Below are 27,686 nucleotides of genomic sequence, written 5' to 3' on the forward strand. Positions count from 1 at the left end.
TGGAGATATTGCTGAGAAAAAGAACCATAACACCATAATGATTGATATTGCATCTGCTCTTAACTATGATGAATTTGATGAAATCAAGGATTGCAAAATTGCTTTTGATATGTGGAACAAGCTAAAGGACATTTATGGTGGTGATGACAATGTGAGGAGAGCCAAAGCAGAAACCCTTCGAGGACAGTTTGATCAAATGAGAATGAGAGAAGATAAAAATGTTGCCAAGTATGTGGAAAGAATCAAAGCTAGTGTCAGTGCAATCAGAGCATCTGGAAGAGAATTCAAGGATGAAACTGTTGTAAGTAAAGTTCTCAGAACATTGCTTCCTATCTATGCAATTAGAGTATCTGTTATTCAAGAAAAGAGGTGTGAACCAAATCACAAGATAACTTTGGATACCTTGGAAGATTGACAACTTTTGAGCTAGACAACTATGACAATTATGTTCCAGCTTCCAATAATATTGAATTTGCATTTGAGGCCAAACTTTCACTTAAGGAGAAAGGCAAGAAAATAAAGGACATTTAGTCAGAAAGTGAAGAAGAATCAAAGGAAAGTTCTGATAGTGATCTTAAATTTTTGAAGCTTTACTTGAAAGGAAATATTCTAGAGGCAAAGGAAAATATAAAGTAAAAGTTCACATGATATATTTTTCATGTGAAGAAATTGGTCATATTGTTGCTAGGTGCCCAAATAGAGAAAGCAAGGATGAAAAGAAAAGTCACAAGTGCAATGACAAGAAGGATTTCAAAAATCACGAATCATTCAAGGACAAAGGTAAGGAGACTTGTTTTATGGCTAAAGATTCTGATAACAGTGAAGATGGAATAATATACATTGTTGTCAAAGATGAATTTGATGAAGAAGAAGATAAGATGACACTTATCTCTCATGTTAGTAAGAATGACACATGGATCATAGATAGTGGATGTTCACATCATATGACTGGAGACAAAACAAAGTTTGAACACTTTGAAGACTATGATGGTGGTAGTGTAAGGTTTGGAAACAATGAACCTTGTTGCATAAAAGGGAAAGGTTGAATCTCATTAACCAAAGAACTTGTATGTGACAATGCCTATTGGGTTGAAAGACTAAAACATAATTTGCTAAGTGTGGCACAACTGATCAACATTGGATTCAAGGTGGAATTAATGCATGGTAAGGCAATATTGTTGAATGACAAAGGTAATCTAATTGGATCATGCAAACAAACAAGAGGTAACCTATTTTATCTTGATCTTGGTGATTGTTCATGTTTCATTACTCAAATGGAAGAAAGTTGGTTATGGCATAGATGATTATGTCATGTAAACTTTGATAATATGGTCAAGATAAGAAAATTCAGAAAAGTAAGAGGTATTTCTAGTTTGAAGAAACTAGACATTGGTTTATGCAAAAATTGTCAGATTGACAAAATGGGAAAGATTAGTTTTAAGAGAAAAAACTAGCAGTTTAAAGATGTCTTGGAAATTGTGCATACTGACCTATGTGGACCCATTGGAATAGAAAGCTACAGTGGAGAAAAATTCATTATTTTTTTTGTTGATGACTATTCAAGAATGATGACTGTTATGTATCTTAGAGAAAAGTTGGAAGCATGTTGAGAAATTCAAATGGTATCTAGCAATAATAGAGGAGGAAATAGGGAAAAGATTGAAGTGCTTAATATCAGACAGAGGTGGTGAATTAATCTCCAGTGAATTCAATAATTTTTGCATTAAAAGAGTAATCAAAAGACATGTATCAGCCCTGGTACTCCCAAGCAAAATGGAATAGCTAAAAGAAGAAACAGATCTATCATGGATTGTGCAAGGACTCTAATGATTGAAAAGAATGTTGCTATCAAATACTGGAAGGAAGCTATCAGTATTACAGTTCATACTTTGAATCGGGTACAGTTGAAGGACTCATATAAAACTCCCTATGAACTATGGTATAGTTACAAACCTAATATAAGTTGCCTAAAAGTATTTGGAAGTAAATGTTATATCTTGAAAGAATCTAGAAAAGGCAAGTTTGATGTGAAGGGTGATGAAGGTATATTCTTAGAATATTCTTGCAAAAGTAAGGCATATAGATGTTTGAATTTGTCTACTCATAAAATCATAGAAAGTGCACATGTGAGAATTGATGAGTTTGCAGAAAGGACTGAAGAAGAAAGCAAAAAGGAACCAAAAGATTATAGAAGATTTGTTTAGATTGAACCTGATACATTGTCAGACACATCTATCAATAAGGAGATTTATATTCTCGAGTCTTCCTTAGTTATCGAGTTGCAAGAAATTCAAACCAAGTCACAAGGACCTGAGTCACATTTTGAAGCTACCAAACCAATGCCTACCAAGTCTGAGAAACCAGAGCAAGAAGTTGAAATTCAAAATGAAGATAGTACAATTCATTCAAAAGGCAAAGAACCTATATTGGCTAAGTATGTCAGAAGGCATCATGCACCTGATCAGATTATTGAAAATAAATTAGAAGGTACTATGACAAGAACTAAGCTAAAAGGTACATGTTTATTTGCTAATATTGAACCTAAAAATGTTATAGATGCATTGAAAAATGAAAGTTGGATTGAGGCTATGAATGAAGAGATAGAGCAAATAGAGAAGAACAAAACTTGGACCCTTGTTCCTAGGCCTAAAGATAAAAATGTGTTTGGAACAAAATGGGTATTCAAAAATAAGCTAAATAAAGATGGACAAGTATTAATAAACAAAGCAATACTGGTGTGTAAAGGATATTCTCAAGAAGAAGGAATTGATTATGGTGAGACTTTTGCTCCTGTAGTAAGATTAGAAGGTGTTAGGACTCTACTTGCGTATGCTGCTCATGGAGGATTTAAAGTATATAAGATGGATGTTAAATCTGCATTTCTCAATGGTATACTTGATGAAGAAGTCTACATTGAACAACTAGAAGGTTTTGTTGATCCAAACAAAAAGGACATGGTCTGCAAATTACATAAAGCACTGTATGGTCTAAAACAAGCTTCTAGAACATGGTATGAAAGGTTATACAACTACCTTATACAGATTGGTTTTCAAAGAACTAATGATAATAGTAGTTTGTATATCAAGAAAGGACCAAATAACAAGATTCTATTGGTAGAAATATTTGTGGATGACACTCTATTTATAAGGAATGATGATCTATGCAAATAATTTTTAGATCAAATGAACAAAGAGTTTGAAATGTCCATATTTGGTGAAATAAAATTCTTTGTTGGACTACAGATACAACATAGCAAGAATGGTATCTACATTACTCAATCTAAGTATATCAAAGAGATACTCAAGAAATTTGGAATGGAAGATTCTAAACCAGTTGGAACCCCCATCTGTACTAGACTAAAGCTTACCAAAGATGATTTAAAAGAGGTAGATCAGACCTTATATAGATCAATGATTGAAAAATTACAGTATATAGTTCATACAAGGCTTAATATTGCTTTAGTAGTTGGGATAGTGGCAAGATTCTTCGCTAAACCTAGAGAAAATCATATGATGGCAATCAAAAGAATTTTGAGATATCTGAAAGGTGTTGAAAACTATGGTTTATGGTACAAACTTGGAGGAAATTTAGACCTAAAAGTATTCACTGATGCTGATTGGGTAGGAAATCTTGATGATAGAAAGAGTACAAGTGGTGGAGCATTCTTTCTTGGTAAAATGTTGGTATCTTGGACAAGCAAAAAGCAAAACTGCACATCCCAATCTATAGTAGAAGCAGTGAACTGTTCTAATATTGCTTGGTTTAAATAGTTGTTGGAAGGCATGAAAGTTGAGATCAAAGAACTAGTTGTCATGTATTGTGATAACACCAATGCAATTAACATATCAAAGAACCCAGTGATGCATTCCAAAACTAAGTACATTGCTATAAAATATCATTTTGTCAGAGAATTGGTGCAAGATATAGAAATTAGATTGGAATATGTTCACACAAAGGAACAGATTGCAGACATATTCACCAAGCCATTACCTAAGGATGCATTCCAGTATCTAAGAGGCAAGTTAGGGGTCATCCCCTATCCGAAGCTCACTAAATAAAGTTTTAGTGATGCATCAATAGAAACCAAGTTGAAAATCAATCAGTTGATGCAACATAGTCAAGGGAATATTGCATATGAATCAGTACTCAAGGTACATTGATACTAATTTGGTATGTGTTGTCTTTGGCATGTGTTGTGAAAGAGGGAGAAGATTATTGTCATATCTTTTTGAAATTTGTTAGAGGTTATGTAATTCTTTCATAGAGGGAGATTACTGCATGAAAGAGAAGAAGTTTTTGGTAAAAATCTAAGAGGAAGAAACTTTCTATTAGAGAAAGTCTTGTTTTCAAATTTTATTGTGCTATGACATGTTGTGTTGCCATCAATGCCAAAGAGGGAGATTCTTGGATACAATTGTCTAATTGTGTGTTGTCTTTGATATTACACAAATGTCATATCAATTGTTAGTTAGTGCTTATCGAGCCCACTTGGTCAACAAGATAATTTTTCTTGTCTACCGAGCATTCCTAAAAGATTACTTTGCGAAGACACTGTCTACCGAGCTCACTCAGACATCGAAGGAATTTTGCAAGGAATCAGTGTTAACTGAGTTCTCATGGTTAGCAAAGGAAAGTTGGATAGAGTTAGCGTTCACCGAGTTCACTCGGTTGCCAAAGGATTTTTGCAAGTTCGCAGTGTTAACCAAGCTTCTATTGGTTAACATAGGAAATTGTCTCAGAACCTGTGTTTACCAAGCAAGGTTGGCTAATAAAGGATTTTATTATTTTGGCATGTGAAGCTTAATTATTTTAAGTATTGGTTATAGCCGACTATGGTGATGATTATTGGTTATTGTAATTTGTAATTGAGCCGACTTGACAATTTGAATGATATAAATGAAAGGTCAAGTTGAGATTTTTAGTGTGTGTAAGTATGTTGATTGAATTGAGAAAGAAAAAGTAAGAGCGACCTTAAAGGACAAGCAAGTATCCTTGTGGAGCATAAAAGTGTTATTCGATCAAGAAGGATCAAGTATGAAGCATAATAGAGATTTGTAATTAGCAATTCAGTTGCATCACAATCAGGTCATTTTATTGTTACTTTCTTACTATTGTAGCAGTGATCTAAAATCTCTTAACAGAGTTTGTTTAACAGCCAGTTGTAAATCCTCTAACAAGGTGACAGTTCCATTGAATTGTTTTAAGACCTCTTGCAAGGCCACTCCTTACAGGGTGATTAAATTCTCTAACAAGGTCACACCTAACAGTGTGTTTTGTAACTTTTAACTGGGTTGGCTCCTAACAAGGCTCACTTCAGAAGAGTGAAAATAGTAACTAGTTACATTGGTGGTTTTTCCCATATTGGGTTTCCACGTTAAATCCTGGTGTCTCATGTGTTCATGTTATTTCTCTTATGCTTGCAAATTAATCACTGTTAATATTTTGAGATCAATTAAAAGTAAATCACACTCTGCATTTACCGAGTTACAACATTTTCTGTGTATACCAAATAACAACAACAATCAGTTTTATTGATGACATCTAAGGGATCTGAGATATGTTTTAGTGGTAACTGATTCACCCCCCCTCTTAGTTACTCCTTCTATATTTTCAACAATTAGGACAATTTCTCATCATTTGAAGAGTGAAAGAACTAGATGGATGATACTAGAGGAAGAATGGGAAGAGAGAATATGTCTTTTTGCAACATGAGAGTGGTGGAAATAGAATAACATTTTATCATAGAATACCTAACATACAATGACATCTCCTCCTTTTGACAATATTTTAGAAGCAAACAATTTAGATATTTCTTTTTGAAAAAATACAACTAAACATAACAACAAACTTGTTGAAAACTGATAAATTTTTTTCAAATAACTTAAAGTTCCATAAAGAAACTGTTTTAATCTTTAACAACATTATTAAAATGAATCATCCATTTCCGAGTCTCTTAAAAAAAAAAGAGATAGAGAATGATTTTTAAATTTCAAATCCCAAATCCCAAATATTTCTTGCACTCGTATTGTGCAACCTTGCGGGAGGGCTGCTGGGAGCCTTTTTAAACGTGCGTTTTGCAAACTGCAATTCCCTAACGAATAAATATTTAATCGCTATAGATGGGACTTCCAAACATTCTGGACTTCTGTATAGATGGGACAGGGTTAAAATTCCATACTGACTGTATGATAATTCAACTACAATTTGTCATAGCGCGGTCGGATCCTTCGAAGTCCCTATTGGCTTCGCCTTGTTTGATTTAAAATTAATTCCATGAATACCCAACTCCGTTTCCAAATACCCAGAAGTCCTCAGATTTTATGTCTTCCTCTTTATCTTCCCCGACACTCCCTCGATTTCAAATCCAGACGTAAGTGAAAATTCATTACCTGTTTATTTGAATTCCTAATATTCTCAAACGGTTAAGTTGACGAGTCCTTATTTGTCACTATAGACTCTTCGGCATGGAAATCCAAGCCGTCTTTAGTAAATCTCAGATCACCTCTTTTGGTTTGCCAAGGTAGAATGATTTACCCCGCTTTTTCTCTGGATCTTAATTTTGCGTTACGAAATTGCTTCGTTGTGAATGTAACTGATAACTCCAATGGCTTTAATTCTGTAGATACATATGAAAAGTCCATTAAATGTCAAAATCAGGAAATCGGAGCTAGTGAATGGGAGCAAAAGGAAGAGGATCTCTCGATTTCAAAGGTAGGTTTGACCTCTTTAAGCATTTATGCAATGCCTATATGAGGCCCAATATACACCTTATTTCAGTACCGTTATCGTGGCAAAATACAATGCATATAATGTGTCATTCCTTATATTAGCAGACAAAATGTACAGCTCTGCATATAGTTCCATGACCTCCTTTTCAGTTTCAATCCTCTGCAGAGTTGTAATTCTTAATAGCGTGTGTGTTATGCTTTAGGCTTGTATTGATAAAGAATTAAGTGATTAGGGAAATCGCATTGTGTTCAACGAGTTGTAGACAATTTGACATTCAATATCACAAACATAATATAAGGTGTTTTTTCGGATAATCAAGGGCAATAAGTTCTTATTTTAGAAGAATTGAAGCAGCTTGAAATTAGGGCCTCCTATTGGGAGGGTCTGGTTTTGTTATAATGTGGATTGGACCTTGCTGCCTAGATCTGATGCCATGTTGGAAGGCATGGCTCGGTTAGAACTCAAAACTGGAACCTCTCTTCAGTACTATTGGGCACCTCTGCACTGATTCATCAGCCTTTCACAGGTTCGGGCTTTGTGGGAGTGTAGATTGAAACTATAATAGAAATTTCAAGGAAAACAGGCACCTTAATAAAGCTGATTTTAACTTTGATATGGCTATTATACCGAATGCTAATGGTATCTCGTAAACAAGACTTGTGCCCTTGAATTAACCTGAATCATACTTCTTAAACTTATTTCGAATTCTACTTACATAATACTAATGCTTTAACTTTGATATGGCTATTATACCGAATGCTAATGGTATCTCGTAAACAAGACTTGTGCCCTTGAATTAACCTGAATCATACTTTTAAAACTTATTTCGAATTCTACTTACATAATACTAATGCTTCTGTGTTAGAGAAAAGGTGCTAAAAATTATAGTTCACGAATTCATAACTAGGGGAAAAACTCTTGAATGATGATCTGTGGGCCAAGTTATCCATGCTTTAGATAGGAACTATTAATGTGTGCATCGATTGTTTATTTGCTTTTGACGTTTTGCTGTGGCTGGAAAGAAATGCTACCATATGCACTGCAGAAAGTATGCGGTGAAAATGACTTCGTTTTGGACACAGATAGCTTAACCTACCATAACATCTATGAAAAGTGCATAAACAAAACAATTTATATACATGAAAGTGATTCAAATATTTTGTTGCCACTGTCTATATTTCTCTTGTATAACAGTAGTAAAATTGCTGCAATTTTAGGCTTAGCTTTCCTAAAAGTAAATTTTGGTCTTCCTTCATATTCTGTTCAAACTTTCTAAGTGGCGCCTCTCTGAGCATGTGGCAATAAGCATTCTTGGGCTTATCTGAACCCCTCAGCAATTGTTTTTAGTAGCTTCTTTGCTGAATATGTCATTTGTAAGAAAACCATAGTTTTGGCATTGTTTTCTTATCTGAACCCCTCTGTAATTGTTTCTACTACCCTCCTTGGCTGAATTGTTATTGCAAGAAAGCTGTAGTTTAGGTATGGCACGTCTTCTCTGAATTCATCATGTCTGGTCGGACTGATCTTTATGTCTGTCCCATTGCAATTTCTTTCTCACTGAATAAAGGGGGATGCATTTCTTGCGGCTACAAATGAATATAACAGATCACAGTTTTTTCCAGCAAATAATGTCACCATCTTCTTTAATATTAAACCTGGGAACTAGAAATTAATAAAAGTCGACCTTTCTCCTTTTATTGGCCTTAAGGACATCTGTAATGTTGGCTGATCAATAGTTCAAAATATTGTCATAGGCAACTTATCGCTGAGGGCAAAACAAATAGTGGGAAATATTGGAGATAAATCGGCAACTTAAAAAATTGCATTAATTAAATTAGAAATGCATTTTGTTCTGCAAAATTCAATGAGGAGATGCATCTAACGATTCAATAAATGAGTAAACAAATCTAACAAGCTGATTCTAGATATATGTAAATGCAAATAGGGTACAAAATCGCATCCTCATGTGAAATGCTGATTGCTGGCAGCCATAGTCAGATAGTTTGAACTCTGAAGCAAACTAAAAATAGAAAATTGTCTTTGTAAAACTGTAAGCAAATACAAGTACAATATCAAATTAGTCTACATCGTCCTCTTCCCCTTCCAAGCAGCTCTAGTAAAAACTAATGGAGTGGTAGGGGGTCTAGCTCTAGAAGTCAATTGTGGCTGTGTCTCCTCCCTCTGCACAACTGGCTATGACTTGACCTCCATCCCAGATGTAGATAGTGCTTATGCTGGCAATGGTATCTCAACCAGAATCCTCAATGTCCTCATTGTGATGTCCCCTATTTGAAAATAGGATTGAATAATATAATAATAAAATTAGAATATATTTAATGAAAGAACCAAATATAATGAAAGGAAATGACTTTTCAACTCGAAAAGCTACCACCTCTTGGTTTGGAAGATATAAAGGTTGAGTTCAAACACAATCAATGGAGGAATATAGAATATAATAGAGGAATTTTGGTAAGATCAACAAAATAACATTTGAGAATTCATCATAGAATATTTACAGAATACTCCACACAGCAATGGCACCATGGAAGAAATATAAGAAAGGGAAATTAATTACACATTGTTTGCATCTACATATTGAATACAGTCAGATCCCTATACAACCAGTAGCATCGGGCAAGTAAGGAAAATTTTCAGATCATAAGTCAGGGATTTATGCATCTATGTGACTGGTATGAACTGCCTATTTAAATAATAAATTTAAGAAATATCAGAGCACTATTTTAAACAAACATGCTCAAGTCTAGTTACTAAGTTTGAGAAGGATGTCATAAATGCAATAAGGGAGAGACCTGTGTAAATCCCGCCAATCGGTCAATCCCAAGACAGGATAAAGATCAATGACCCCGAGTGCCTTGCGGACATGTCCAAGAAAGGCTTAAGGGGTTGGATTTATAAAAACCTTGAGGGAAACCATTGAGTGTGGTGTCTAAGCAACTTATTGCATGATAAGTAGGAGATATTTTTCCGCAGCAAGTCAAATTGTGATATTGCTATCAGGATTTAATTGTGTAGTTTTTTGAGTCAAACTCATTCTCTCATGTTTCATGAGTTGATTCACAAGAATCCATGGAACAGTTAGCACTCATTGGATCTGGGATGGATGACCACCTGGGAAGTCCCGATGCTTCATCTCTATGAGCATCACCTAGATCCAATGAGTGCGAACTGTTCCATTTATTGTCATGAGAGATGGATTCTTGTGAATCACTACTCATGAAACACGAGTCAACGAGTTTGACTCAAAAAACTACACAATTAAATTCCGATAGCAATATCACAACTTATTGCATTTCAACATTCTCACGAACGAGAATAATGAGCAGGATAGCATGGTCTTCTCAATTCACATATATAGCTTATTACCAAGTTATCTATAATTGTTATCTTTATAGCATGAGTTAAGTTAATATAACTCAATTTAAGTACATTAAATATAAGTGTAATTATACATAATTACTTAAACTTACACGGGGACACTACAAATGGTATCAGAGCATGATCTTGCCATCCTGTTGGGTAAAATGACAAAACAAGGAATCATTCTAATAGATAAACAAGAATCTAGAAATATATACATGTGTACTTGAGAAAATATTGAAGTAAAAAAAAAAATTGTAAATGTTATGGATAGAAAGACACCTTTATTTTAATAGGAAGAAATCTAACAAGATGCATGTATAATGTGTATACTTCGTGTATGCTTGTGTCTTCATGCATAAGTGTATTCTTTGTGTATGCTTCACATCTTTATGCATTAACGTGTATTCTTTGTGTATGCTTCGCATCTTCATGCGTTAAAGTGTATTCTTCATTATGCTTTGTGTCTTCATATATTCATATATTTCATACTTTCAAATCTATGTGATTCTATATCTAATTATTCTAAGAATAAGAAGACTCAAGTATGAATTTACAGATTAATAACAGAGTTGTGACTCACAAAAGACTTGTATAAAAATTAATATTGCTCGAGGACAAGCAATTTTGAGGAGAGAAGGACTGTGATGAAAGGAAATGATTTTTCAACTCCAAAAGCTGCCACCTCTTTGGTTTGGAAGAGATAAAAGTTAAGCTCAAACTCAGTCAATGCGGGAATATAGAATATAATAGAGGAATTTTGGGAAAAACAACATAATAATATCTGAGAATTCACCACAGAATATCTACAGAACATTCCACACTGCAGTGGCATTGTGGAAGAAATATAAGAAAGGGAAATTAATTAGACATTGTCTTCAACTGCATATTAAATATAGCTAGATCCCTATACAACCAATAGCATCGGGCAAGTAAGGAAAACTTTCAGATCATAAGTCAGGGATTTATGCATCTATTTGACTGGTGTGAACAGTTTGCCTATTTAAACAATACATTTAAGAAATATCAGAGCACTATTTTAAACATACATGCTCAAGTCTAGTTATTATTTTTAGGTTTGAGAAGAAGAGCATAAATGTAATAAGGGAGAGGCCTGTGTAAATCCAGCCAATTGGTCAGTCCCAAGACAGGATATATATCAACGACTTCGAACGCCTTGTGGACATGTCCAAGAAAGGCTTAAGGGCTTGGATCTATAAAACCTTGAGGGAAACTCTTAAGTTTGGTGTCTAAGCAACTTTGCATTCTCATAAACGGGAATAATAACCAGGATAACATGGTCTTCTCAATTCACATATATAGCTTATTACTAATTTATCTACAATTGTTATCTTTAGTCAACTTAGTTTGTAATTGGTTGACTTAAGTTGACTACAAAATATTCACCCAACACTTGTGCAAGGTGACATTGACAAAAGACTGAATAGTCACGAGACCAAGCCACTATGAGAAACCTGCGAGAGAGGGAAACAAGACCTAAAAGACAAGTAGGTACAATCTATAATGCCCCATTTTGTAAATGCTTTAAGTTTCGCCCTAAATCACAAATTCCAAGTAGAACAAGAAATAAAATAGAATTAGTAACATCCATGTATTCAGTGGAGATCCTTCATGTTAGGAAATCATTGAAACATAATCCACAAAATAGATCTTCCTTTTTAGAGGCATTAATAACATAGATCCTTCCTACTAGAGGTAGGGACATTAATTAAGTTATAGAAATATATTTAATTTATTGATGGAATTCAACCATAGGAAAGCTAGGATAAGGGGCATATTAGAAACAATCCTCTACCCTAGGTCCAAGAGCAAATGTCATCCCTTGTGGCCATTGTGTGGCCCTTTGCCATCCATATGAGGGGGTGTACTTAGTGAGCAATCCCATAACCGTTGCCCTCTTGCATTGCCACTCTTATCCTCATGATTATAGTTTCTTAACATAATGGTCAATTGAGGTATGCATTTGTGGAAGCTACAATAGGGTGTTTGAAGCGTTCTTCCCTTCTAAGCCCAAGGGCAGGGCACTCATTGCACCCCCTTGGCCTCATGGAACAGTCTGTCATCACAATGAGGTGGTGGACCTAGAAGAGGACCTCATAGTAATTTCTGCCTCTTGTATTCCCTTATTATCCCTACCATGGCCGATTACCACAAACACACAAAGAGTTACACATTATTGCATGTACTTTTCAATAAAAATCCTTGTTGGTGACAATTTTGCCAATTTTAATAAATCGTGTTTTGTTAGGTAAAAGACAATGTAATGACAAATAAGTTCTAGGGTAGTTGTCAAGAATCGATGTTTGACACGCTTAACCAACTGTTGAGTGCTTTATATCATGAAATGGTACCACGAACAAGCTAGCATTAAATGTATGTTAGATGTAAACAATGGATATATCATTTTGCCAATATCTTGTGCTATGTGATTGATCTAAGTTGCTATGTTATCTACATTCTGGTTATATTTTTGTTTGCTTTGTGTATTAAATACATACCTTGAAGGGACTAAACATTTTGGCATTGCCAACTAATTGAACCTAGAGATCTAGAGGAGAGGCAATAGGCGAGATGACGGAGTAATGGACCATACGTTTGAATAACAGTGTGTTGGTAAACAGATTCGTTCTTTTTAATTTCTTCTGTCAATATGACTCTTGATGCCCGAACAATAAACAAAATCTGTTTGCAACAGTTGAAAAGCCGTTTTCTTGTTAACTGGCTTATCTCTAAATTTGTAGGTACAGCTCCCTATTATGAATGATATTCGATGAATTATGTTTGATTCCTAAAACTAATGCGGGGTATGCTCTTAACCCGAGAGCAGGAGAGGAAACCAAGTCTCACCCAGACAAGTGAAACTCAGGCAGGAATCTAAATGTTAGGATGTTATGTATATGGCACCCACAATCTTATGGCTCCCGCAACACAACAGAATGAAATGCAAGATATGGACCGCGAATGCAATATGAGATGATTAGTTAGTGCTACTGCGTTCGGATCTTCACGATCTCATGATTTCCGACACGCAACAATGTAATATAAGATCTAATGCAGATGACTGAAATATAAGGGAATGCATATGGAGAACAAAACACTAACCGAGATATTTCCCACTACTAGCTCCAATACTCTGATCGGTTCACTAGTTCAATTAAATAGAAACAACGAAATGAAACTCTGTTCACTAAACCATTTCCATCCAATATCGAAGAAGTATCTCATACACAAATGAAAAGAAAAGGACAGTAAAGAAATGGCACAAATTCAATTGTCTCTGCAACCGGATTCACACCAAAAATTTGCCGACCCTTTATTAATCATTCAAAATCTTACATATAGGGTGAGAGAGATGACCGTTACAATGGAATTTAAATCGGCTCATCTTCTCAAGATGACAAATGGCGAGATGCCAACTTATCATATCTACACATTTACAAAATCCTAAGATTAATGGAATAGAAAACAAAAGGGGGAATTTTGAATCATTTAGGCTTCTTCCCCTTTTCAGTTTTCGCCTTATATGCTTTAGCAGCCGCTATGATTGGGGTTAATTCATCATAGCTTGGTACGTGTACATTTGTGAATCTCAATAGCCACCTTGCATGTTCTTGAGTAAATTCTTTGGCTTGATTCTGCTGATTCACTGCTTCCTCAGCTACCACGTGCACGCATCCGCTAAGTGTTTGTAGTTCTGACACTGTGTTTTGGCTGCTTGAAGCTATCCCAGACAGATTGCTCAAATGCGTGGAGAAGTTGTTTTTCATCATATCAATGTCGATGAAGGACTTCCCTTGCCCACTGGTTTGTGATTCAGTGTGCAATCCTCGCATGAGCTCAAAAGCTTTCTCTTGGGCCTTCTTTACTTTATCCCCTGTTTCTCTAAGCCCTTTCTCGGCTTCCTGGATCATTTCCCGCTTGAATTGCATGCTTCTGATCCATTCATTCAATGGTTCATCTCCTTTCTTCAGAATCTTTGCTTCAATTGCATCCTTGGCTTTCATCTGGATGATCATATTCAGAAGAGAAATGGATTCTGTGCATTTCGCCTCTTCTCCCGCCAGAATATTACTATTGGCAGTAATATTGCCCTTTTCTGCTTCTAATCGGATGAGCACATTGCCGATTTGACCAATGAGGGCGATTCCATCAGTATTAAGCTTTTCGATCCACTCTTTCCCAATCTGACCGAAGTGCCTATCTTTCTGCAGCTGTGATATGAAGGCCTGCACTTCTTCTGCCGAAGGATCCTCTGTAGCGGGTAAACCGGTAATAGTTGCCAATGGGACAACTAACTGTCGGATGAATTTTCTTAGTTCTTCGATCTCAGCTTTCATCTTAATCTTTGATACCTTGAGGTTCTCCAGCTGCTCCTCTATTACTTCGTTACTTGATTTCCATAGGCCCACTTTAGTGTCATGCCTGGCTTCTCCGAGATCGATGGAATGCAGAGTGAAGTCTGCTGGAGTCAAATCTTCAATTTTTCCCACTCTGTTTGATTTCGCCACCTCCATGGTTAGGTGCCCTGTTTCTGTATCATGCCCTAGTATGGATAGGGTTCTCTGCTTCTTGGCCTTCACCATCATCGATCCTGAATGAACTGCTTGAGACACTATATCTTTCGCAGGAGTGCTGTCATCTTTCCTCTTCCTCTTCTTCTCCAGGGTGTCTTCAAGCCAAGACTCTGTGCTAATTATCTTAGAGGCCGTTCCCAAAGACTCAATGGTGAACATCTTCCTCTTTACTTGAGTCACTGCAGCAGTAGTCGCAGAGAATGGGTTCCTCTGGTCTCGAGAGAGAAGTCGAGAGGAACTAGGGATCTCCTTTTCTTCTTCAGGTTCAGTGCTACTACTTTGATCATCCTTGATCTCTACAATTTGAATAGAGGAGCCAGTAGGCTTCAAGGACGGGGCACTTATGGCTGGAGTAGGGCTATGATGAGATGGTGAACTTGGGGCGAGCTGAGGAGATGGGGGTGGAGTGGAAAGAGAAAAAGGGATTGGAGAAGTGGATCCATCCTTTGGCTCTTCGGCCTCCTTTTCCTCTGCTGCAGCCTGAGTTCCGATGACTGGCAACGATCCGCCTTGGCATGTTGGTACTATCGGAATGTTCTTCTCTGGGGGTTGATCTCCTCCTCCGGCGGACTGAGCTAGTCCTTGTGCAGCTGAAGTTGTGGTACTGGGAGTAGCGCTCTGTGATGAAGCAGGGGTAGCTGTGGCTGGTGAAGCTTGAGTGGCTTTACTTCTGCTCCGACCTTTCTTAGCTGTCCATTCTACCCATTTTCCAGTCCGCTTGATGATTTTCGCCATCATAACATCGAAATCTTCCTCGACATTGAAGTATGGTTCGGAACTGACAGGCGTGTTCCGCAACTTGGTCAAATATGTATGACTATACATATTTTGGCCGTCATCTTTGATTCCTTCCACGTCTAGATTGACGCCATACATTTTTACCTGCTCCACAGTGAATCTTGCAAATGCCCGATCACGGCTCTCCAGCTCGTCTTTACAGTCCGCCCAGTAGTCTTCCATGGTAGTCACATGTTTGATCACGCTCCCAATTTGGAGCACATCTCGGGCATAACCATTGGGATCGAACATGGGCCTGACTACCTCATACTCTTCCAGCTTGTATTTGCTTTCAAACGCCTTGAGGATGTTCTTTGCATCCGGTCTGGCCTCGCAGCTATAAGCTCCGACTCTTATGGGGAATTCATACCCTTTCTTCCGCATACTGGCGCTCAGCACGTTCACCTGGACGGCTTGTCTCACGATCTCTACGAGCACGATCATGTCGTCTGGGTATCTGGGCAGCTTCATTGGGAAACCATCAAATGTTGCAAGACGCAAATAAGAAAAGGATGAGAACTGGATGAAATAACAGCCAAATTGACTGATTGCCGCCATCGCTTCAGGACTGAATCTCCGCTCCGGACATCCTTGAAGTTCCCTGCAAATTCTCATAGTAAAGGCGTCATTCACTCTGACATAATCTGCATAACTGTTTTGCAACTGTAAGCATGGATAAAACTCATAACTTTTAACATCTTCAGGAAATTCCTCAATTCTGGGAAGTCCTGGCCATAACTGAAGAGAAGCCAACATGTATATCAAAAAGGACGACATATAGAAAGAATTATAAAACTTAGCTGCGGCGAGAGCTCTAGCAAGATGCTCACTCACCTCATGCGCCCAATCTATATACTGAGTATCTGAGCAGATAACTTGCACTAGAAAGAAACATTGCTCCATAAAATTAAAAGCTTCTACCTCACCTTTGAGCCGATGCAACAGGACCAGGATGTCCACAATCTCTGGTTTGAGGTCAGTACCGAAGAGGGTTTTAGGGACCTTACTCTTGGCTCCTCTTGGCTTCTGAAACCAAGAGCTCATTATTTCTTTCCTCCAGATCATCTTCTTCAAGGAGAACTCCGACATAGCTCCACCCATGGTTAGGTCAGAGAATTCTTCTCTCTCCGGAATTCTCAGACAATTCACCACTGCTTTCCTGTCGATTGAAATCAAAACTGATTGATCAGGCAAGAGGATTTGCTTGGTGTCCGGGTTGTAGTTGTTGATGCATTCGAGAATCAACTCCGGGGCTTGAACTGCTACTGGGAAGCCAGCTGCTTCCACCAATCCGCTTCCTCTGAGTCTCTCCGTGATAGGGTGGATAGGTTTCGTTTTCAATCTCCTCTGAAAGTCCTGCATGTCGTAGAAACGGAGTGAAGTGTCCGTTATGGTCGACCATGCGGACTTGATGCCACCCATGCTATCGAAACCTGCAAATCTCGCTGCCATATTGCTTGAAGGATAATAATGGATATGCGGATGAATAATAGTGATGCAACAGAAAACAAACTCAGCAAACTCGGGAATTATTGCATATACTAAGCAATTTTAACAATTCGACAGTAAAGCGGGAGTTTGAAAATCTGTTACATTCCCCTTTATAGAAAACTTCAGATTTGCCCGTTTAATTTCATAAATCGTGCCACACGAGCGAATTTATGATTGAATCCGTTGGGTTAGTGAAGGTAAGAATTTCTAACGGATTTAACCTTGTCTTTTCACTATTCCCGTTGATTTCAACGGTAACTTTCATTAATTACAGCCTTACCTCTCGTTTAGCAACCCGCGGAAAAATGAAAACGGAGTACTCCTTCGGGCAAAATCCGCATATGTCAATTCTCTCTGAAATAACTGGTGAATTTGGATGATCTGCTCTCAATTCCCCTCTGAAAACCATCTGCAATCAATCTGAATACTTACCATGCTTACAGTTGCGTCTTCTCATCTGATGCGGAAAATCGCCTCTGAGGGTAGAAAACCCGCAATGGAGAAGTCGATTTCTGTTTTTCCGCCACTGCCTTCTCTTTATTTAAGTCACTTCGTTTCAACCCTTTTCGGAAAATCTCCAAGCGGCTTCGCCAAAAGGTAGGGCCCACCGTCTTATATTATCTCTTCGGAAAGCTCCTTTTCGGAAAATCTCCAAGTAGCTTCGCCAGAAGGTGGGACCCATATGTCAACTTTCCCTTCTAATAGTGCTTTTGCGGAAATCTCACTTAGGATTTCGAAACCCGCCGAGGAGAAGCCCTTTCTTCATTTTCCGCACATCTACCTTTTGATCATTCCATTAAGTTATAATTGATTCCGGTGGTAGGATCGCGACAACATACGAAAGATTTCTTAGAAACATGAACTATTTCGCTCCAGTTGAATTCCTTTACTGTATATACTGAGATCTGCGGAAAAAGGCCTTCGGGGTGCGAAATCCGCCGAGGAGAAGCTAGAACCCAATTTCCCGCCGACTTGATTTTCTTAACTCAAAGTGGGCTATATTGAAGGCAAGTCACATGATGCAGTACAATTCGAGAATCTTCATCGAGTAAGGATCTAAACTACCCCTCCGACTTATAATAGTCAAGGAACAACCCACCCGGCTCATATGTGATACGGAGGAAGGCTACAGGTGAAAACCCGATGAAGAAGCTCCTCACCTAAGAGGGCAAAGACCTATTGACTTGACCAGACCACACAAGACTATGATCTACTCCACTTTGTAAAATTGGGACAAGGTGTAAAAGTGGGGCAACACAGTGGTAGTGACTTACAATGACATTGAGGATAATGGGAAAGAAACCCAAGAGGAGCAATTAATGAACTTGGTGCACATGTGGGAAGTTTTGCTCAATCAATGCATGTAGAGGGAGGTTTGAGAGAGATTGGTCCTTGCAGACACAGTATGTGTCAAACTCATGGTGCAAATTGTACTCTATGAACTTTTGGGAAGTCTTATAAGGTTGCTGATTCACGATTTGATTGAATTACAAGAATGACACAAGGAGATGCGATGAGAGCAATACCAACAATAGATGCTATGATGGTGCAAGGAAAGGAACCAAAGGGAGGAGGAAGAGCATGATACAAACAAATGTTGTACCTCCAACAATTCCATCAATTAATGCCTCTTCTGCTAAGCAAAGAAAAAAGAAGAAGTACAAGGAGAGAGATAAAAAGAATTGTTGATGAGATCTCTCCAAATCAGGGATTAGATTGAAAGGCTACAACGATTACAAAGAATTGTCAAGGAGTCTCAAAGCCTACCATGGAGCAAAAGTTGTAGTATCAATAGAAGCTAAAGTAGAGGTGAGAGCCAATCTACAGGGAAGGTAGGACACAACGTACGTGGCATAAGTGGGAGGAGATTGCCAAAAACCTATGACTCCTCGATGAGGTAGGAGAGGATCTTGCTGACCAAGCAAATGATTAGTCCATACAAGCAAAGATGGATGAGAAGACTTAGAGTACTCCACTCAAAGTGATCCGTTTGTGCACTCTGCATGCGACGAAGACAACGTAGAGAGAAACATTGAGAGTGAGGTAGCTGAATTATTTGAGAATGCTCTATTGGGCATTGAAAATTTATTCATATAAGAGTACTCAAGGGTGGGGGGGCCAAAACCAAAAACTTTGGGGAGGGAGTACAAGCACGAGGGATGTGACCAAAGTGTGGACAACACATGTGGACGTGTAGAGAGCTCGCCCATGGTTGAGAGGGCAAGTGGAGCACAGGAACAATGAGAAAGAGACATTCCATTATGGTCTGAGATATTAAGTGCCAATTGAGCAAGAAAGATGATGAACACCACGAAGAAGCAAAAGCTCCCCAAATTTACATAGCATGGATCCGAGGACCCTCTACACCATTGTAAGACTTGTGTGACAATATGGTGTTGGCATTACCTATTGGAGATTAGTACTGAAGGAGTTTGGAAGATTGTAAGCATTTTGTAAAGATTTGTACGTTTTTTATTGACGGCAATCCATAGCAATCCATATGGTAATACAAAGAGAAGATTGCTGATAACTAAGTTAGTTCATTACAATAGGGTGATCGGTAAAGGGAAAACACAAGTAATGATTGGTGATCACGAGAGACGATCAATGACTATAGCAAAAAGGTTGGCAATGTTTAGAGAATTCACAACCAGTCAAGGAATAAGTCAAATCTTGAGATGCGATCACATTGGACAATGTGATACTACAGAGTGAAGGAAAAGAGATAGTACATTGGTATTAGTTGGATCATTGGATCAGTATAAGGAAAAGGTGAAAGGATACATTAGGAAGGTAATGCGTTTTGACCAGTCTAAGTAATAGATAGGTAAATCAAGTTGAAGGCCGATGCGATTAGTATAAACCATATTGAGACATTGAGATATGTAAAATGATTAAGGAGAATGAGTGGGAAGCTTAAGGTTTGAATGGATGGTTAGGATTAAGAGTAAAAGAAAACAATTATTAAAGAAAGGTTTTGTAATGGAACATGTGGTGGAAGAGAAAGTGTAAGAAAGAAAAAGTGGTGATTGAGAATTTGGAGAGTGATCAAACAATTGCGATCAAGACATTGAGTAGAGAAGTGCACTATGCAGTGGTAGCAGATTAGAGAATTAATCGGATTTGACAGACAAGGATTGCCACAGCCAAATCAGTGATTTAGTTGTTTCTTAACAGTTAGAATAGGTAAATACTTGAATCGGGTGAACCCTAACAAGTTCTAGTTGTAAATCCCTTAACATGGTAAGCTCTCAAAATAGTTTTGTAAATCCTTTGATAAGGTAGATCTTAGCAGATTTGTTTGTACTTCTAACAAGGTACAAAGTCACTCCTAACTGGTTAACTTACTGCAATGGTGAGCTTTGTGGGTATCATCTTCACCACGGTTTTTACCTTCTAACAAGGGTGTCTAAGATACCAAAATCACTGTGTCATGTGTCATGAATGTGTGGTGGTTTGATATTGATATGTTTTATTTATTGATACTATATGCTTTACTGTTTGGAAGATAACAATTCAGTTTTGCAGATCAGTGGTTAAAGTTTTAAGTTACTTGTTTGTACTGATTCAGCCCCCTCTCAGTACTTAAGAATGCTAACATATGGGAGGCTAATGGCGAACGAAGATGACCAAGATCAATGTTTGAAGGCATTATCTACCACCTTATGGGGAAATGCCATCGAATGGTACACAAACTCACCAAGAGGGTGCAAAACAAATTGGAATGACTTGAAGAGAGCATTTGAAGAAGAATTCAAACTACTACGAGACAACAATGAAATCATGGAAAACATCTATAACATGAAATAAGGAAAGGATAAGAATGTATAGGCCTATAATCATAGGCTCCAAGAGTTGCTTGGAAATTGGAAAAATAGCCAAGTGATGGATTGAAGAAGAAATAGTTTATTGAAGGTTTAATCCCTTCTCTGCCAAAGAAAATGAAGGTGATACCCCGTTCTTTGTATGCCAATGCCTATAATCAGGCAATGGATATTGAGAGTAAGAAAAAAAGTCTCGAGGGAAGAAGGTGGTCAACGAGGATGATGGTACAAATTGTTAATGTTGTAGCTTCAGTTGGATTGAATTGACCTAGAGATAATCCTTCTATAGTTAATGGTTAATCATCAATTAGACAAACTCTCATATATCTACTTATATATACTTATATATAAAATATTGATATGTTTATGTATTAACGTTGATATTGTCTAAATGGTTATTAACTTTTAAATTACCATAGAGACATGTATTTTCATGAGACATGTCTCCTCTACGCATATTTATATACATTCAAATCTGCATTTGAAATACACAGAAATAATTGGCAGTGCTATGACATTTGTAGCGATCTTTTTCTCTTAACATGGTATCAGAGCAAGGTTGCAAATGTATTTTCATGAGACATGTCTCCTCTACGCATATTTATATACATTCAAATCTGCATTTGGAATACACAGAAATAATTGGTAGTGCTATTACATTTGTGGCGATCTTTTTCTCTTAACATGGTATCAGAGTAAGGTTGCAAATGTAGAAATGGAGACCACATTGAGAAGGGCTAAGAACCACGATTCTCTATAGATTAGATCAAGTTAGATAAAATATGATCTTGAAAGGAGGCTCATGCTATGGACAGGCAACTCAAATGCAATGTTTTGCAGTGATCCACATGGGACTGCTTAGTTGTGGTTGCTCTATCAAGATGGATAAATGTCTCATGACAATAACCTTTATGAACAAGATTTTGCTTAGGCAACGTATGCGACTTCAGTGAGCATCCTCTATGTTGGAGATTTCAAAGCACAAATCACTCAAGGAATGGCAATTGACTTGTAATAGATTAGATTAGTGGCAATTTCACATAACTCACATGTGGATCGATCAGGTAAATAACTTTGACAAAATGATGATTTGGGGCATTGTGAAATGGGCTACCACAGGTTCATTGGTTGTGCTTGAGAATATCTATGACAGTGCATCCTCTGATGTTGATCTGCAAGTGTGACTTAGTGTTCAATGATATGGAACCGCCTATTTGAGAAATGAGTTTTGCTTCAAAAAAGCATATCGTACATATGCTTCTAGTAATGAATTGAGTTCGTGAACAACAAATCTATACAACCTCATTTACAAATATCCACAAAATTAATTCATAGAATATGAAAATTAGCTTGTGGGTAACAAAAAACAATGCATCCAGATCCTTTTCAGACCTGTGCTCGAATGGAATACAGGTGTTTGAAAGTCGATGCATAGCAAATCTATTTCCTAGAAGAGCAATATGGGATACAGTGTGTCTGATCCTTTTAACTATCATAATGAGTCCTTGGAACTGACGCTTATAGCATTAATCTCAAGTTGTCACTATGGGGTGGATGTGTCCAGTTGCATCTAGATAAATTAAATCATTATCATAAGTCTATGTTGCAAATATCCAATGCGTTAGAATCTACAAGAGAACCATTTGGGTCATGAAAACATAGACATATAAAATACAAATTCTAGATTGAGACTAAGGGGGTGAATGTGCACTCAATGTGCTCGGGTCTGTTGTTGGTTGACAAGACAATGTGCACTCAATGACTGGTACCAGTTGATGGATCAATTGAGCCTGAGCTATATTCTGACTTGGATCGAGAGTAGATTACAGAGTAGAGTTCACCTCCAATGTCGCAGCCTGATCTCGTGTGAGAGAAAATCTAAGTTAGATCGTGGGGGTATGTCACTCGGTGATGTGGTAGAGGACATGCTAGGGTAGTGCTTGCGGCAAGAATGAGGGATGTCTGATGTATCTTTGTGGCCCCCGATGTTGGATGTTCGTATAACTTGGGAGGTAACTTTGAACAAGGAAACGTAAAGATCAATCTAGCATTTATATCCATTCGAAATATGAAAAATTTAATATTTATGGTCAACAAAATTAATGGTGAAGGGAGTTATTGTGTGCATAAGCAGCTATAGGAAAACATTACTCGATATATTGGCAAAGTTTAATAATGTGCATTATTAGGTTGTGTGTTTTCTCTTGTTCGATCTCTAAGCCTTTTGAATATCATTTGTAGCATAGAGAACATGCATTTCATACAATATTGTAGACACTCCACCGTTACACATTTGCTAGTCATAGTCAAATATACGACTTATCACACAAGACCAAACTTTTTGCCTTTCCCATACTGCCGTCATATTTCATATATGGTGCTGTGCAAGGCACAAAGAATCCCCAAAGGAGATGTCCAAGCCCCCAGCTAACAACCACACATCGGAAATGTAATAAAAACACAAGATCTGATACCAAAATCAACCCTTTATTCATAAATCGATTGATTACATGCAATGTCAAAAGCAATAACAATAATAGTTCTGCAAGATCTCGCAAGATCCAACCCAACCCTAGCTAGCCTAGATCTGTATCACAATAGTACTCTGGTAGAAACCCAAGAGAGATCTAAACTTGTGCTCACAAGCCACCAAGCAATCTTCTTGTTTCCTAAGCCCACACTCAGCTACTAGCTCTGCTCCCAAATTCACAACTCCAGATCCATTCTTGAATCTTTGCTACTCAATGCCTTGTCTCCACTGCCTAAAACACTACCTAAACCCTCCTTTTATACTTGCATGACCACAAGTCAGCCTGTTGCAAATAGAATCATCTAGAACCCAATACAAAATGCCTTAGTTGGCTTACATCAATTATTAAATGCACATAGGAGAAAGAACTAAGACCCAAAAAGGTCCCCACACATCCCACGATCGATCCACGTCATGATCACAAGCTATGTGCATTAAATGCACAAAGTTGGCCGTTCAAACCTCCCAAGAACATCATTCGGTGAGCCAAATCACCGAGCATCAGCAAAAACCACCAAGAAAGCCAAGCATCACCGAGCAAGCACGTTCACAGAGCTCCCACAAGCATCACTGAACATAAGTTCTACCGAGCCAAATATTAACCAAGCACCACAAGCTTCATCGAGCTCCTTCAGTCACTGAGTTCCTCGGGCAACACTACACCCCAAGAACTACCCCAAAATGATTGAACATCACCTCTCTTCAACTGAGTTCTCCAACTCCAAGGTCAAAACTTCTCCAACATGTAGGATTGCCAACTAGCCCAAGATGCTCCTACATCAATTTAATATTATGAACACTCCACAAAATCATATTCGAATTATGTGAGAATATGAGTTACCGAAAGGTGCAAGTCATATTGTCTTTGATGGAAGCTCCTCGTAAATTACATCACCAAACCAAAATCACAAATGGTGTGACAATATTTACGATAGAATAGTTTAATAATCTTCTACTTGAACTTATATTTGGATAGGATCCTTATTTGACAACATACATTTTTTAATGTTGAATATTCTATTGGGATTCATAAGTTCCTTGAAAGTATTACGATATTAGATGGTTTCTATTTACTCTCTTTCGCCTTTTTCTAATGGTCACTCTTTTTGTAATGTTTCCATAAACTCCTTCTGTTTGTTATGGAAACTTTCTTTTTTACTCTACAAGCATGTTCCTATTTCCTCTCTCCTATTCATTATAGAAACATTCTCTTGTATCTTTTATATATAGATCATTCATGATCTTTGTTTAATAACACATTCATTGTTTTACCATGATATGGTATCAAAGCAAATTCCTGCCTCTTCGAAAATTTTTAATTTCTTTTTTGAAATTATTAGTTCAAAATTTTGGAAATATTTACCTGAGTGTGTTCAAAATTTGCATCCTTTTTTTCGACTCCAATCCTAACTAAGGATTTAGCCTTCAATTTTTTTTGTTGCAATTTTCTTCGTGCAAAATTGCAGGTCATTAAAATCACTTTTTTTTTCTTGAAGATTGTGGACATCTTCCTCTTGTTGCAGACGTGTCTTTGACTTCTAGTTGCATTTTTCTTGTTTCTTATCAATGACTTAGGCATTTTTTGGTCTTTTGCAACCTTTTTTTAAACACCCACAATCTCTTTTTCTGCAAAACACATGAGTTTTGTCGCCATTTTCAGTGTTTTTCTGCAATGTTTTTGCTCAAATGCGATGCTTCCCTGACCTTTCTCACAATTTCTGCCTCCATCTTTTGCATTCTTCAGCTAACACAACCCCCTGAATGGATCGAAAAGTGCCTTTTTTAAAAATCCGCCCTTTGTTCAAGAACTTTGCAATTTTTTTCAATTTTTGTATCCGACTAAGGTTTTTTGAAAATCTTTGATTCTCGTGTTAGATTAACAAATTTTTTGCGTATCCCTAGTGGGTTTTGGCAGATCTCAACTGGTTTAGTCTCCCTTTTTTTGGCTGCATCATTTTCTGTGCCTCAATTTTTGAGCCAGCAAAATCAAAATTTGACAGTAGATTCTATTTGGGTTTTTGAGCTCTTATCTAGGTGTCTCTTCAAATTTTTCGAGTCTTGTATCAATTTGGCTCGAAGTTTGTGCCATTCTATTATTCACATTTTGTTGCATCGGAAAACGTGTCATGACATCTCTCGCCAATCTCATCTTGGAAGGTAGGCAACTATTCAATGGGAAGAACTACAACACCTGGAAGTAGAGAATAATAATGATCTTCCAATACCGTTGCCTTGAGATGCTTGTTCTAGTTATTGAGACTCGTCCTACCACAGTGGCGATGAAAGAATTGTCATTGACGTCATTGATGAAAGTACTGACAAAAGGATTGAATATAAAATATATGAAACATAGGTTATTGACACAAGAGCATCCTAGGTGTAAGAGTAATCTTGCATCACCCAAAAATATTTCTTTTTTTTGTTTCTTGAATAAGGGTTGTTTCAGTGTAGAGTTGTCTGTGAAGGCTTGCTAATAGCAAGTCGGTCATACGAGCTCAAAATGTTCTAATTTCAGAGGTGGATGTTCATCTTGGAAATATCAGCCTACCAATTGAGGCTTAGTGCCATATCATGAGTATTCATGAAGTTATTGTGGATTTTTGGTGTGCAATTTTGGTATATAACCTTCAGGCTCAGTTTTGAAGACCATAGAGGCCTTGGATGGGCTCCGAAATGGGGTTGATTGGTGCTTGCTCAAGTCAGACTTTGTATATCAGAAGCTGAGGATTTTGAAAAGGGGTATAATAGCCAATCAGAGCAGCGGTTCAGAAGTTATGGTATTCTGAAGTTGGCCTGCCCAAAATTTCCAAATAAGTGTCAAAGGTGTATCAGGTCGACTTTATATGTAATTATAGGGTTAGTTGGTCCCAAGGTTAGGGTTTGAGGTCTAGAAACTTACCGGGCATTGTAAAAATGCCTATTCAAGGAATGGTCATACATTGTCTAGGACAACTTCGGGTGATAGTTCACAACTTTGTGTTGCAAATTATTGTAAGGCACCCATGTGGGTTTGCATATTGTATTTCAAAATTTTGTAATTTAGCATTTGTGGTGATAATAAGAAGTCCATATTTTGTTCTCGTAGATTGTTGTTATTTTTTTTTTTTTTTTTGTTATGTGTTTGCGGTATTAAGGGGAGGACCCTTCATCAAGTGGTATCAGAGTAGGAGTTCTTGAGTGTGTAAACAGATCGCTGATTGTGAGGCAATTGCACCAGGACCATGGTTTGGGCTGAGTGTGTAGACAAATTGTAGATTGTGCGATACTTTGCACTAGGGTTTTAGTAAAAGCGCAAAAATATCTCCATGAAGAGAGCGTGGTGGAAGAGCCATAGGCATTACACTTGAGGGTTTTAGAGCCCTCTATAGACAGATGCAAGCATTGGAAGAACAAATGTGCAGAGTAATAAATCTTGTCTTAAGAGATGAGAGTGACGATGGAGGTGAAGAAGTAAATGCTGAAGAAGAGGTAGTTTGAACCTAGAAGAAGAGAGGCTTATTAATGCCATCTCCAAGATTGGAAAAAGTTCTAAGATTAAGGTTCCCATATTTTTGGGAAATCTTAACCTAGAGGAACTGATCGATTGGATCAACGAATTGGAGGAATACTTTGAGTATGAAGATATTGAGAATCCTGATAGGGTCAAATTTTCGAAGGCCAAACAGAAGGTTAACATGAAGATCTAGTGGCAGGAGATTCAGTTGGAGCAAAATAGAAGAGAAAATGACAAAATCATCAGACGGGACTAGGTGATAGCTAATTGAAGCTACAATTCATTCCCGTGGATTATGAGCTTGATCTGCTAAAGAAAATGCAAGAGTTGAAGCAAGTAGGAAGATCTGTTCAAGAGTATATCGAGGAGTTCTATTGAGTTCTCATCAAAATTGACCATGCAAAAGCTGATAAAGAGAAAGTCGCCCGTTATCTTAATGGGTTGAGACCAAGCATTCATGAGAAGCTGAGTCTAGTCCGAATGAACACTATTGAAGAGGCATACCATTTTGCCCTAAGAGTTCAGGAAAAGCTGAACAACAAGTTTGATAACAAGAATAGTGGAAGAGGTCGTGGTGGAAGATCTAGGAGACGGTCTTATGGAGGCTGAAATGACGATTATAAGAACAAGGATAAGGCCGACAATAGCAGTCAGAACCAAAGGGGAAACAATTCCAGTCGTTTCCATGATCAAAACAATAGAGATCAGAGAGGAAGAGATAGAGGGCAATGATCTGGAAGAGGAGGTTTCTGTGGAAAATGCTTTCACTGTAGAGAAGAAGGGCATTGAGCATTTAAATGTTCCCAGCGTCAAGGATAGATCGGAGAACAGAAGGCTAGACCAGAGTTGCGCATATTGATGAAGATGCC

The 27,686-nt window shown here is 37.6% G+C and overlaps 1 protein-coding gene across 1 annotated transcript in view; it reads left to right on the forward strand.

Annotated features, from left to right (window-relative positions):
• The first annotated feature begins 6,069 nt into the window (after positions 1–6,069).
• LOC149532155 (putative sodium/metabolite cotransporter BASS5, chloroplastic) overlaps positions 6,070–27,686 on the forward strand; it is a 286,531-nt gene continuing 264,914 nt past the window's right edge. The window contains exons 1-3 of the mRNA XM_089811207.1: positions 6,070–6,370; positions 6,455–6,520; positions 6,623–6,711. Of these exons, the coding sequence (XP_089667333.1) occupies positions 6,274–6,370; positions 6,455–6,520; positions 6,623–6,711 (252 nt within the window). The 5' untranslated portion in view covers positions 6,070–6,273. The remainder of the gene's footprint in view (positions 6,371–6,454; positions 6,521–6,622; positions 6,712–27,686) is intronic.

The sequence above is a fragment of the Cupressus sempervirens genome, chromosome 11 (genome assembly GCF_028749045.1).
Source record: "Cupressus sempervirens isolate cs-2001-9-10 chromosome 11, ASM2874904v1, whole genome shotgun sequence".
Taxonomy (NCBI): Eukaryota; Viridiplantae; Streptophyta; class Pinopsida; order Cupressales; family Cupressaceae; genus Cupressus; species Cupressus sempervirens.